This window comes from Protopterus annectens, chromosome 13.part0 (assembly GCF_019279795.1).
Source record: "Protopterus annectens isolate FY-2018-M chromosome 13.part0, PAN1.0, whole genome shotgun sequence".
Classification (NCBI taxonomy): domain Eukaryota; kingdom Metazoa; phylum Chordata; order Ceratodontiformes; family Protopteridae; genus Protopterus; species Protopterus annectens.
The window spans coordinates 96,075,369-96,090,264 of record NC_056747.1 but is presented as its reverse complement, the minus strand read 5'-3'; the positions used below and the strand labels follow the sequence as shown (position 1 = coordinate 96,090,264).

The window sequence follows — 14,896 nt, the reverse complement described above, 5'->3', positions numbered from 1 at the left end:
TGCAGGCCATCTCTGGCAAAGCATCGAGGTTTGTCAATCATGTCATAACAAGCAGACAGATACTGGATACCCTTAGAATGACACCAGAAACTTAGCCAATTGTTGAAGTCAATAATTTTCTGTTTGTACTGCGGTATCATTCTGGGCGATGGTAGGATGCTGCTCAGGGCTAAGGTCATACCTGTCTTGGCCATATAATCCGAGAGCTCCTCCAGGTATCTTTTCATGTAGTCCAGGGAGGTGCATCTCAGGTCATTCCCACTCACATGGACAGTGACAGAGTCATACTTGTTATGGCGTGACCTGAGTGCGTCTGTTATGTGTCAAATTCTGGCACCTGATAGACAGCTGACTGTTACCTTCTCCTTATTCAACCTAGTGAGCAGGACATCAGTGTCCCTCACTGTCAAGTCACCTATGGTTAGTGTATTGGGCAAGCTGTTTTGCCTTAGGGGCTTAGGTTGAGGGGCACACTGTGTCGTTGAGCTATGTGTCTTGTAGTTTGTGCTGTGTTGTGGTGGTCGAGTGCATTTCTGCCTTGGAGGTCTCTGGTGTTTGTGTAGATTTCTACTGAGTGCTTCCGTGAAGGTGGGTTTGTGGTTTGTGAGAGCTATGATTGTGGGTGTTCTGGAGGGTTATGTGTGTTGTTCTTCTAATTTTGTCAACCTTATTGAAAAGGGACTTGGATAAGGTGGTGTCTCCTTTTTCATGTACATATTGCTTACTGGGTTTGATATCAGAAGTAGAAATGAACAGGACAGTGGTAGCTAAATTTTTATATTTGGCTCAAAAGAATATTATATTACAGGGAGCAATTAAAGTTAAAAAAGGAAATAATTAATTATATCACAGGACATGCCTGCAAACATTGTTGAAAAAGATGGTAATTTGCTGGTGTTAGGAAATGCTTGTTAAGTGTAAGATCAGATTTGTGTTTCCAGTCATACTACAACTTAGTTTTAAAATTACAGTTTATTCTTTTCAGTCCTGAAAAGGTGCTGAAAGTAAACTTAAGGCCCTTGGTCTGAGTCAATAATTTGTCATTCCCATCAGGCTAAGGCCTGGATTTTTTCTTCAATACACTATATGCCTGTGTTATACTAAATTTTGCATAAGTTAGGTTTTCTATTTTTTATTCTTAGACAGTAGAAAGGGATGCTTACTTCATCTTTGACGAGGAACTGGATATTTCATTTTCTACATCCATATCAATTCATTTAGATTCTTTGAATATAAATTGTGCCGATCACACTAGTAAGTGCAACTATTTCAAGACATTACTTGATTTAAATATAGCAATTAAATTACAAGAAGTTCTTATTACAGCTGAAATAGTTAATGTTTTATTTAATAAAACAATGTCTACTCTATGCAGATTATGCATGTAAAAATTAATGGAATTCCTATATTGCATCATAAGAACATATTTAATATAGTGGAGGGAAAGTTATGGCAAACATAGATAAGAGATTCAGTAGCAAAAGCATCACTTTGTCAACAAATGTGTGTACAGTTAAATCTCTGATTTTCCCAGTAATAGCATATGGCTATGAGAGCTGGACAATAATTAAGAATGTGCACCAGAAAATTAATACCTTAGAACTGTGGTGCTAGAGAAAACTCTTGAGAATTCCATGGGCCACAAGAACATTAAATCAGTCAACACCTAAGGAAAAAAATTGTGAATGTTCACTGGAAGGTCTAATGTTATCATTAAAATGCAAATACTATGGCCATGTAATTTAAAGACAGGATTCCCCAAGGAAGACACTGATGCTTTTAAAGGTGGAAGCTAAAAGAAAAAGTTGTGGCAGATGCTAAAACCGATAGAAAGCATTACCGAAGTAATGAATATAATTTTTGCAAGAACTTAAACAAGCACTTACTGACAGAAAGCCCTGATAGGCTGAATTCCTTGAAGTAATGAAGAGTCTGACAAAACTAACTGACTAAACAACAACAATCACAATAATAGCTAGATAAAAACAAGGCTAAAAATGCGTGTATTCTGCTCTTTTAACTTCAAGGGGAAGGTTTCACTTCTGTACTTGGTTTGTGCTATCTACTTTTTAAAAATTCACTATTTTCTTCAGAATTTGTCCACTGGTTTATACTCACATCAAGCTAATTATGTAACACTAGCAGAAGACTTTAATATGGTTTTAGATTTCAGATTGCTAGACCCCATTACCTTATCAGATGGGACTGTTCCAAAGCATTCCATAGTGTTAAAACACCTTTTTTATTAATTACAATTTGATAGGGGTTTGGAGGTACAAATACCTCCATGCAAGGGTGGGATAAAGGGGGCAGTTACCCTGTGCACATGTTGTTGGGGGGGCACAATTAGCTCTGTAGAAGAGTGAGATACCGATCAATTCCTGCAGGCTGTGTAAGCAATCATTTCAGCAGCCACAACTGTGACCAGAGAATGTTTCTCTTACTGTAGCAGGCAGTGTGTAAAAGCTGCAAATATGTGTTTGGCTTATTGTAAGAGTGCATAATCAGCAGGTAGTGTGTAAATGCTGCATATATATGTGTTTGGCTTATTGTAAGAGTGCGTAATCAGCAGGCAGTGTGTAAATGCTGCATATATATGTGTTTGGCTTATTGTAAGAGTGCATAATCAGCAGGTAGTGTGTAAATGCTGCATATATATGTGTTTGGCTTATTGTAAGAGTGCGTAATCAGCAGGTAGTGTGTAAATGCTGCATATATATGTGTTTGGCTTATTGTAAGAGTGCGTAATCAGCAGGCAGTGTGTAAATGCTGCATATATATGTGTTTGGCTTATTGTAAGAGTGCATAATCAGCAGGTAGTGTGTAAATGCTGCATATATATGTGTTTGGCTTATTGTAAGAGTGCGTAATCAGCAGGCAGTGTGTAAATGCTGCATATATATGTGTTTGGCTTATTGTAAGAGTGCATAATCAGCAGGCAGCGTGTAAAAGCTGCAGGTATATCCCTGATGTGGAAGACTGTAAGGTGTATGATTTTCAGTTTGCTTACAGACTTACAAGTCAAGGACCAACTACGTCCACACAGTACCAATCACGTCCTTGTCAGTGTATCTCGTGTGTGTGTGTGTGTGTGTGTGTGTGTGTGTGTGTGTGTGTGTGCGTGTGCGTGTGCGTGTGCGTGTGCGTGTGCGTGTGTGTGTGTGTGTGTGTGTGTGTGTGTCTGCTTATGAACTATTATGTATCTTATGTAGATGTATTACTGGGGGTGTTGTATAGGGGCTAATTGGCTTAGTTACAGCTCTGCCCCATGACCCTTAAATTTAAGAGATTTTTTTTGCTCTCCCAGTTAAACACAGACAAATCTGTTGTCTTTTTTCAAAGACTTTTTCTAGATCTTTCTGTACTCACATCTGTTATTCTTATGTATAAGAGTATTAAGTTTGCCTCAAGTGGAAATGTAGTCAATGTCTTTTTTGAAGAATGCAATGCAATCATAGAAATAAGAACAAAGTAATGTTTTGGCTTTAAACAAGTTACATTTGGATCCATTACATTAAAAAGAAAAAAAATCTGCCATTTTAAACTGAATATGTATTTTCTTTTTATCGGTTATCAGTATATTTACTTTACTTAGGAGATGCCAAACTTAATTGACTTATTGAGAGATTAGAGGTTCAGGATATGTTATACTTAGTAAACTATGGTAAGTATGTGGATTTAAGAAATAATCAACAGTAATCTGTTTTGTATAGACACAATCTGTATCTGTATGCTGATCAACATGGAAAATATTTTCTGCTACATTAGAAAAAAAATACTAATTACATTTATATCGAGGAACTTATATCTGGGGTGGGAGTTATTGTGGATCCAAGTTGCACAGATGGCTACTTTGTAGCATGACAGAACAAGATCAGATTCTTTCTGTTAGATTTCAGGCTACACCTGTATATTATTGTTTGTAATATGAGAAGAGATGGTTAAGGAGGTGATCAGAGCATTAACTCGTGATACAATGCCTGGCCCCAGCATATTGTTAAATTTGACACAAAATATTAAGCTCAGCTGGCATCCATACTGTTGCAGCATCTCCAGTTACTGAATATTTCTGGTTTCATGCCAGAAAGATACTTTGCAATATCCAAACCAGTACTGTTAGTAAAACTAAACAGAAAACCTTTGGATAAAACAGTTACTGCCTAATATCTCTACTCAACACAAATTATGACGTGTACTCAGCTTATTAACAACTATATTTTATCATATCTGCCTAAGATAACTGATCCCTTCCGTTTTGGATTTGTCTTTGAAAGGGGCATGTCATACGCCAGTCAGTCAGTTGACAGACGGTCTAAGGTCGTTCATCTGTTCAGTTTTTCATTATTTTCTACAGATATGACGCAGTGGTTTTAGTAAATTCATTTAAACTATTTCCTATAGTTTAAATTAATAAATTATATCTGTCCATTATGTTAAAATAACTAGCTCTCCCATCAGACATTTCTAATCTAATCAAGGTTTTATTTTTCTTTACACCATGTTTCATCACTGTTAGCAGATTTATTTCAACATTTTAACTTGACTGTTAAAGAACAACCCACCAGGGTTAGGCCAGGCTGTCCCCTGTTCTTTTTATTCTTAGTCAACACTCCCTCCTATTTGCTATTTATAAGGTAAAGTATATTGTTCCTATAGTCATTTCCTGTTTTTAATACATTATTTGATTATTTTTGCTGAATATGTTCTGTTAACTCTTTTTGATGTTCAGGCATATTATTATTATTATTATTATTATTATTTCATTTGGCCAGTTACTTGAAATAATCATTAATTAATGCATCCAGCTAAGACAAAGTACAAAGGTTTCATACATTTGCACCAAATATGCTTACACCTTTCAGTGTGGATTCATTGGAATTTTTGGGGTACTCTTTCATTAATGAAGTTATAATTTTTTATAGAACTTCAATTGTCTGTGACCTTGAAAAAAAATACTTGTAGCTCATTCTTTTGAAGAGCATACATTTACTGAAGTTGAAGTTGATAGCAGAATGGATCTTTTTGGAATGTTACACATTATTATCCCCAAGAGATATTTGATAACAAATTCTGGAAGGTATGCAGGAGTACTAAAACCCTAATTACTGCCCAAGCAACCTGAATCTGATTAGTAGCTTGGGCAATTGACTGTGCTAGCAGGGGCAATGGATGTTGCCTATCCTGCACAAAAGATATATGCTCAGATAGATAAACTGGCATTCACAATAGTGTATGAATGTTAAAAATTCCATAAAATATGAACGACAAAGATTTTCAGGTATGAATGTTAAAAATTCCATAAAATATGAATGACAAAGATTTTCAAGTAGAAGCATATCATAAAAAGCTAGTAAAGCATATTCTAAAAGTCTTTTTACAGGGCACCTCTGAGATTACACATGATCTTGCTTAATCTGCACAAGTATGACTGAGACGTGAAGTACAAACCAGGCAACAAACTGCATGTATCAGATATGTTGAGCAGAGCCTATCAGGACAGAATGAAAAGAGATTATTTGTATGATTCCATAGCTGGGTATTATAGGAACAATTGAAAAAAAAGTCAGGGGTATACTGACACTGACTTAACAATGTAGTTGCTGGATGTAGTAAGAATGAGAGGCTGCCCTGAACAAAAATCATCAATTAGAAAAGAAAACAAGCCCTACATTTCCTTCAGGAACAAAATATCTTGTGCCCAAGGTTTAATATTCAAAGCTAAAAGACGAATTTAGCTACTGAGCTGAAAAGTCAGATGCTTAGGAGATTATGAGTCACATCTTGCTATGGTGAAGTACAGGAAAGAATCAAGAGACATTATGCAATAGCTAGGAAGTCAGTACTGTAGTGTGTGCAATACAGAGAGGATGCAGCCAGAAAGGAATATTCTGCACTCAGAACTCATACTGTTGCCACTCTACCCACTTATTATTTAAGCAATGTACTCAGCCCTCAAAATGCTGACCCTATGCACCTCAAACAGAGATCACATTATTTTCAAGTGTTGCCACTTATAACCATATAGAGGTTAACTTTAGAAGGGAATTCCTATCAGGTTAAGCATGCTTCTTGTATCTCAAAACAGTAGATGCAAGTTTAGACAGTTGTCAACATTATATACTCTTTGCACCATCAGGCTTTTGAAAAATGCTTATAATAAATGTATACATTTGAGTGCAGTGAGTATGCCTAGCTACACTGTTGGTAATATGTGCCATAACAACAACCAAGAAGAAATTTGGCCTTCCACAGTACCAGGCAAACCCTGGAGTTGAGTGGGTACAGTTATGTGTTAGTTCAAAGAAAATATTTATTTAATCTGCTTTTACTTCATTAACCATGAAGTGGTTAAACAGTATTACAAGCAGCAACGTGATAAGTGAAATAAAGTCGGATTCGTCAAGGCAAGTCATAACTAATATTCTCATGTCAGGCAATGGTCCACAGGCCAAGAATAAAATCCTAAAAATATCTGAATGCAAAAAGGAGTAAAAGTGTGCGACTACAAGGCTATGTGACTGTGAAAGGTTGGTAAATAAAGCTGTCTGCATTGGGAAAAAAATGAATGGAAACATTTTAGCATACAGACCATCATTCTGCATACAGGACTATTGTAAACTCTCTACCTCTCACTATTCTCTTCAATACAGGACTATTGTAAACTCTCGACCTCTCACTATTCTCTTCAATACAGGACTATTGTAAACTCTCTACCTCTCACTATTCTCTTCAATACAGGACTATTGTAAACTCTCTACCTCTCACTATTCTCTTCAATACAGGACTATTGTAAACTCTCTACCTCTCACTATTCTCTTCAATACAGGACTATTGTAAACGCTCTACCTCTCACTATTCTCTTCAGTACAGGACTATTGTAAACTCTCTACCTCTCACTATTCTCTTCAATACAGGACTATTGTAAACTCTCGACCTCTCACTATTCTCTTCAATACAGGACTATTGTAAACTCTCTACCTCTCACTATTCTCTTCAATACAGGATTATTGTAAACTCTCGACCTCTCACTATTCTCTTCAATACAGGACTATTGTAAACTCTCTACCTCTCACTATTCTCTTCTACTAATGGGTGGAAAATTAAACAGCAAACTATCAGCATCATCAGCTTTACCCTGACAGACAGGCAGTGCGTAGTAAAAGGGATCTATGAAATAATCAACGCTGGCAGAAGTACCACTTTGGAAATTAGTCCAGAGCACTGTCAGAACTGGAGAGAGGAGACAGAGGGAGAATACAACAGTCTGTCAGAAACATCAGCATGAATCTGTAGAAAATGGTTTCCAGCTGAACCAAGATCCTAGTTAAAGTAGAAGATAGTCAGTTAAAGAATTCCCTTGTTTCTCACAGCCAGTTCAGAAGAGTAGAGGAAGCCATTTGTAGGGTATTTTGTATTTTTTTTTTGGTAACACTCCATGTCTAATAAATACTCTCTCACCCATACATGTGACAAGAGCAGTAAGTCATCATTATGACTGCAATGGTGCCACATGGGGTTTCCAACAATACTAGTTTATAATGGTGCAAGGTGTTAGCACTGGGGAGCTAATACTTTTGAGGAATGACATAGCCTCTGTCAACCTTGTGTTTAGGTACTGGCAAAGTACTTAAGGTGTTTACCTCACAAATACAAGGTACAGTGTTTACTTCTCAATTTTGAGGGGAATTGACTAGGCTTTAAATGAGCATTGAGTGCACCCTATCTCAAATTAGATGTGTGCATTCATTCTGTTATCTGGAGTTTTTCACCAAGATTAGGGTGAGGGCTGTCCAGTATGTGTTATCATTCATGTAGCTATGAGGTTGCTCTATACCATCTCCTACTTCTTGGCAATGAGGTTATTTTGTACTAGCCTAATCCAGTCCTGGGCAGGGTAACATGCAAGTTACATCACTGCAGAGTCTGATAGTGCCTTCCCCATGTGAACATATGCATCCACACACACAGACACACAGCAACTACAGGGCAGTGATTGTAAGTCTAATGGCTGACCCTAGGACATGCATTTGCATTGCAGTCTCTCCTTGGATGGATTGTGACAGGGTGAGGATATCTCCTACCCACCCTACCCCAAGGATGGGCATGCCCCCACCTGCCGATGTCATCAGGTATCTGAGCCACTAATGCAGCTCAGGCAGCCAGTGTCATAGACAGGACTTTACCCCTACACCACCACACCTGCTTTGTTGTGCTGGACTGCTATTATCCAATGGCATTATTTAAAAATATTTCTGCTACACCTCGGTGCTGATATAACTCAGCAGGATGGCTTAATAATGTTCTATTTGTTTACACAGGTGTACATGCAGCTCATTTGTAGCATATCCAAGAAGTGCAGATGGTGCCATTATGCCTTTGGCAGCTGTTTGCATTTGTAAATGTTTGCAATACTCTATGAATATTAAAACAAGACTGAATTTTAACTGTCTTTCAACCTTCTGGATGTGTACTGTTTTTATGCTAAAACATCTTGTCTCTCATTTATTCTCTGCATTATATTGCAAAACAAAATGGTAAATGAATGTTGAAATTTACTAATGCCTCTGGTTCAGGTCTTGGCTAAAAGTGGTCTGAGAAACCAGTACATCTACTTACTTACCCAAGTTAATATTGGCTTTGTGTAACTGACAGGTAAGCACCAATCTTTTATAACATGCAAGACGAGGGCATTTTGGTTTAAAACGGGGAAGTCTATAAAGTTAAATTTTAATTTATTTGCAGCAGCATGTGGTTTAATAAGGAAATATGAAAAAGACTGGTTTTGATGTTTAGTGTGAGGAAATATGGATGCTGTCTCTTCTAAATTGTTTCGTAGCCACATTGCTGTATGACTTTCAGTGTGATTGCTAAACTTGCTGGTGTGATAGGTTTTAACTACAGGCGAAATTATTTCACATTTCATTTAATAGTAAAACATTCCTATTGTGTAAGCAGGCGTGATTATAGCTTTATTTTGTACACTTCTCTGTGAAGGAAGCATGCTGGTCAGTAATTTGATAAGAAATCAAACTGAAAGTTATATAAAAAAATCCTAATTTATCTTACACATGTAGAGTGAAACAAGGCAATGTGTACAACAAAACAGGAAGATTTAGAAGATGACATAAAAGACTCTAATTACAGAAGTTTGAAAAGGGTTATCAGCAAGATAAAACAAAAGTGACCATTTAGAGAAAGAGAAAGACTGAAGGATTTGCTAAGAGAGTAAACAACTGTGATGTAATTAAATAGGTCAGAGGCTTTCCTGATGTGCTAGGAAACCCTGCTTTGTTTTGAATCAGACTGCTTAATGAACTGGTTTCCTTCTTTAGTTCTGACCTTGTGTTTTTAAAGAAAGCCATGGGGAACTTATTTTCTGTTGTTAAGGAAGCACGTAAGCTGTTCTCATTAACCACATCACTACACAGTTAACTAGGTCAAAAATACCCACAGGGTGCCATTTGCCCTGCTGTCTGTTATTCTGCATGTAACCTCTACATCAGTTTAACCTACTTAAACACAAGTTCTGTCACATATTTCCTATGCTTTTAACATATTCATTAAGGACTGCATTTATAAAGTACTTTATGTATGCAAGCAACAATACATATGCTATTATAGTGACAGCATTAAAGTTTTATTTAAGTATTATTTTGCCATGAATTTATTAATTTATGTACTTATTTATTTTGTTGCTGCCTTTTCATTTGTCTTTTATACAGAATGTCATGGAAGCAATGGGTGTGATTGCAATTATCGTGAACTGTTATTTGATCGGGCAATGTGGCCAGCTGCAGCGACTGTTTCCATGGTTGACTCTAGAGATGGCAATTGTTTCTGTTGTGGTCCTTGAGGTAAAAAAACTAAACCTGCCTTTCAAGTTAAAGTTAGTATTCTGTGAAAAATATTTTGCTTACTTAAATGCTGCAGTTTCTTAATGCAATCATATTTTCTCAGTTCATATAAGGGATTATGTGGAAGTAATATGGTTGCAGTTACAGGCCCATTAAGTACTAACACATCCTCATAGTACTGCAGGTATGGCACTTCTATATGGGGTGAGGTACAGTAAAGCTACCACATGGGTTCATATATCATAGTGTCTTCTACTGAACTTCATCTTGTATTCCTGGTTTTCATCCCCCTTAGATTCCACCCCTAAAAAGGCACCTAGTGGCCTTGCCCAGTAAATAAATGAAAAAAAAATGTCAGCATGATGTCTTTCACTAAATATAACTGCATTTCACCTTATTTCTATGAATAACATATGTTCCCATATATTCACCTGTTTCCTATCTACATTTGTATGGTATAACTAAGGGTAGATTCTCGTCTGCCTTTTTATAACAATGCTGCTTATGATATCTACACCAACAAAAGGATAGTCTCCTTAAAATGTCAATAAGTTAATGTAGTGTCAGTGGCACAACAGGGAGCACACTCATCCTTAGTTTAAAAGTCTGTGGGTTCTATTCCCACACTACCTAGATTGATTGCTGACACTGCAGACCAGCATAACAGGGGGTGCTACACTCCTGAGTGTGCCATCCTTCAAATGAGATGTTAGACTAAAGCCCCATGTTCTTGAGTTAGTTGTAGCTCAGGTGGATGAATAAGGTCCCTTTGCACCTATCAAAAAGAGCACTAGAAGTTTCCAGGTGCCCTGGCCCAATTTTCCCTAGTAGTATAAATACCAGCTCAGGTGTCACCTGAAAAGAGGCGACTAGCCTAGTGGGACTAACCTGGTCAGCAAAGGATAAATGAAATAAAATCAGTTTTTGGATACCCTGCTGAAAAAAAAATCACATCATCACTGCAGGGCATGGGGTCTTCCTTAGTGCCATGGTACAAAGGCTGGAGTTGATTATATTAATAGCAGGAATACATAAGACTCAGTCCCTTGCATGGGGATGTGGGGTACCTTGTTCTTCATGAAAAGCACACATCATTTGCATGTGTGCGTTTTGTTTTTCAAGCACATATTCAACCTCTTTTTCTGTCTAAAGTGTGTTCAATGAACTGTCCACTATACCCAGAAAAACAAAAAAACAAAAAAAAAATCACTTCTGCTGACCTCATCAGAACAATATATTCATTCTGCATCATATACATTTGCTTCTGTCAGCACACTGAATTTATTACAGATGATACCACATTAGGAAGATAAAATACAGTGAACATTGTGGACGGCAGTGCTCTGGCTCTGTATTATGTGACAGGGCCTGAGTGCCTCTAAGAGTACAATTTCAATATGAATAATTTTCAAAACAGTTGCTTTCAGGGAGGTGCCCACAGCAATATATATTAGACTTTTTATTTCCGTGTCTTCTGTAATATTATAAAATAAATGATAAAGTTTAAGAAGTCAAAGACAATTATTTATCATAGTGATATATATTATTTTTTATTTGTTACTATTTGATGACCGGGTAAGTGAGGTGATCAGCTGACCATTTTCAGTCATGACACAGGCTCTATAAAGTAGAGCATAGTAATTTCTGGAAGAAAAAGCAGAATAAAACAGTAAAGTTTTTCAATAACTCATTAAAGGTTTCAATAGCATAACTAAATAAATACATTTAACATTTGATAGATACAGCAGTGTGACATTTTGTAATAACATAGTTAAATATAAGAACCATGCCTCTCAACCTCTTAGAGCAAGAAATCTGGGCAAAGCCATAATTACTGATGTGTGCCTCTTATTGAACTTTACAAGTGTATAGTATTTGATAACTTAATGCTTCTGTCAGAAAGCCCACTTGAATCAGGTGCCATGGAAATGGTGTGTTTTCACGCATTGCAAAAATAGGAGGTTCCACATTTTGACTGTTTGTCACACATTGCTAGGGTCGGTGTTCCACACTGGCCTCTTAAGAAGTTGAGACCTATGGCTTAACCTGAAGTATCTTATGTAATCCTAAGCTTTGCATAACAGTGAAATACTTCCCAAGCATCTTATGTGACCCCCTACTTTCTGTTACTATTGCTTTATGCAGCTTGTCTTAGTTGTAAACTTGTAAGCATGTTTCAGATCCTCTCATTAACAGACTTATGGAGAAAGCTTCCAAATCAGACACTTTTAAAAATACCAGTATTACTAATTTATTAAGCTCACAAATATGACTACATGCATTGGCATTCCTTTTCTGGAAAATAATCTTTAATTGCAATAAATGTCATTATTTGTTCATTTGAATGCATCGCCTTTTTCAAAAATCATTATGGGTTGTACTATGTCAGATCAAAAGTGTAAGTAGGAACACTTGTGAGGTATATTGGTATGCCACCCCACAATCCTACCCTTCTGTTCCCCATTACAACTACCTAAAATTAGTCAGGCATTTACATACTTCATGGCACACATATATTGAAACAGTGCCAGCAGCTGTAGCAGTGACACCATATTCCAAGCAGAGCACTCAGACAATGAACTGACAAACACAGGACAGTCAATGTATATGTCTCAACTAAGCAATAATGAAACTTGATAGTGACCATGCTGAGCACAGTTTGCTTATAATCTCTGCATTTCACAATGCATAACATTTACACCACACTTAAAGGTGCACCTTCTTTCCCCACACATACACAGCCACCCACCCACACCCATACAACATTCCAGTCAGCCATGAGGCTTTCCCACCTCTTTGCAAACCACTGCTGTAATGGCTTTGCCAAACCAAATTGATTGGTGGATGTCAGCCCAGAACTCCCACTCCTTGCAACAGAAGTCGACTGCATAAAGTTGTTCCTCTCTGCAAGGCTACAGACAGGTGTCAGTACAGAATTACACCACACACACACACACACACACACACACACACACACACACACACACACACACTGGACTGGATAACCAGCATGCAATGGCCAGTTCTTCACAATAGAATCAAACATGGTTAATGTGGCAAATGTTCAATGTCACTACATTTATCTTCAAACCCAGTCTTATGACACCTGTTACCCATCGCCTTGTCAGCACTCCCCACCAGCACTTGCAGACTTTGCAGTCCTTGATACTCTGAACAGAAGAAACACTCACACAAACACATACATGCACGCACACTACATGTGTTGGTGAACAACTGAGTTTTGAGTTCCTGTCCCCAACATAATGCTGTAATGGCTATCCCCCAAGTAAAGCTGCAGGCCAATGTAGGTCCAGCTTTACTTCACTGTTATGTTATCCATATATGGAACATTGACTCACACACACACACACACACACACACACACACACACACACACACACACACACACACACACACACAAAGAAAGATATAAAGTATATAAACACTGGGTCTGCTGCCTGTTCAAAATCTACTGTTGTTTAATTGTACAGGTGGGGACTACCATCCTATGTATGTCAGCGACCTTTTCAGAAAGATTAACTTTAAAACCAAGGAACTAGAATAATTTTCTATACAGACACACACACACACACACACACACACACACACACACATGTGAAGAACTAGATATAGATATATCATGAAATAAATTGTGATTCTGTACAAACTTTTCTATTATAATTAAAAGTGCGCTTTTTTAATGAAAAATCCATTTCACTGTGACACTGCTGCAGTTCATATATATCTTTATCTATCTATACATCTATATATATATATATATATATATATATATATATATATATATATATAGACAGAGACACACATTTCATACAGCTGTACCATTATTTATAAGCAGAAACATAAATCATCTCAAACCATATGACCTATTTTTGTGATTCACAACCTGTCCTGTTCTGATACTTCGATATGGCTGAAGAATTGGGACTCAATGAATTGTGACTGACAAGTCCTGAGTCAACAATCTGACGTGTTCCCACAGACACGTGTGTGTGTGTGTGTGTGTGTGTGTGTGTGTGTGTGTGTGTGTGGGTGTGTGTATACGTGCTTGGAGGGGGTTGTGCTTGTGTGAAATGTCCGCTGCAGCTCTACTGATCTTACATATTGGTCAGGTTTTCCCCTGTCCCACTGTACATCATGTCCTCCTCTCTCACTTCTTTTCTATCCTCTTGGTTTGCCAAGATAGTCATTCAGAGTTTTGAAGATGCAGGCATTATGTTACATCTGCCTGGCAGCAGGAGGAGACAACAACCCTATTAAGCCTGCCCTTTAAATAGAAGCAATCTTCTGCCCCCATTTCCACTTTCTCACCCTTTCTTACCTATCCCATTTTTTTTCTTAAATGCTACTGTGGATTCAATTTCAACCAGTCATTCTGGTAGTAAATTCCATGGATCCACTACCTTCTGTCTGAAGAAAAGCTTTCAAAGATCCAGGCAATATTTCCTACATTATGGTGCCTGTGCCCTGTCCTTCCCCCTCTGTCTTTCCTGTTCAAAATGACCCCTTCATATCTCTTTAACATGATTAGGCTCCCCCACTCAGTTTTCATGAAGAAAAGCTCCAACTTGTCTGCTGTACCCCACACACCTTACTGATGGCTTTCTTCTGGACTCCTCCTAGCAGTCTGATATCCCTGTCTTTGTACAGCTTCCGGAACTGCACACAGTACTCTAGGTACTGTCTGACCAGTACGCTGATGAAGGGGGAAACATTACTTCATTTGCTTCTACAGACCGTCACCTGAGGATACTCTTCAGCATTTTGACCACTGTTCCTGCTGACCTGTCACTCTGCTTTGAGTTGTGTAGTCAAGGTGTGGTAAAACTGCAGATCCATTTCCTACCCTGTTTGTCATCACTTCCAACCATTCCAGCATGTATATACACTGATTCTCACCTGATAAGACATGTGTGTGTGTGTGTGTGTGTGTGTGTGTGTGTGTGTGTGTGTGTGTGTGTGTGTGTGTGTGTGTGTGCCTATTTCTGTATGAGTATCTGTGTGGTGTGTGACTACATATATGT

General features: G+C 37.7%; 1 protein-coding gene across 2 annotated transcripts in view; it reads left to right on the top strand.

The window, feature by feature from the left end:
- Positions 1 to 14,896, top strand: part of ANO8 (anoctamin 8) — a 751,060-nt gene that overhangs the window by 677,391 nt on the left and 58,773 nt on the right. For both annotated transcript variants that reach the window (XM_044090660.1, XM_044090659.1), the window contains one exon: positions 9,723 to 9,854. In XM_044090660.1, the coding sequence (XP_043946595.1) occupies positions 9,723 to 9,854 (132 nt within the window). The remainder of the gene's footprint in view (positions 1 to 9,722; positions 9,855 to 14,896) is intronic.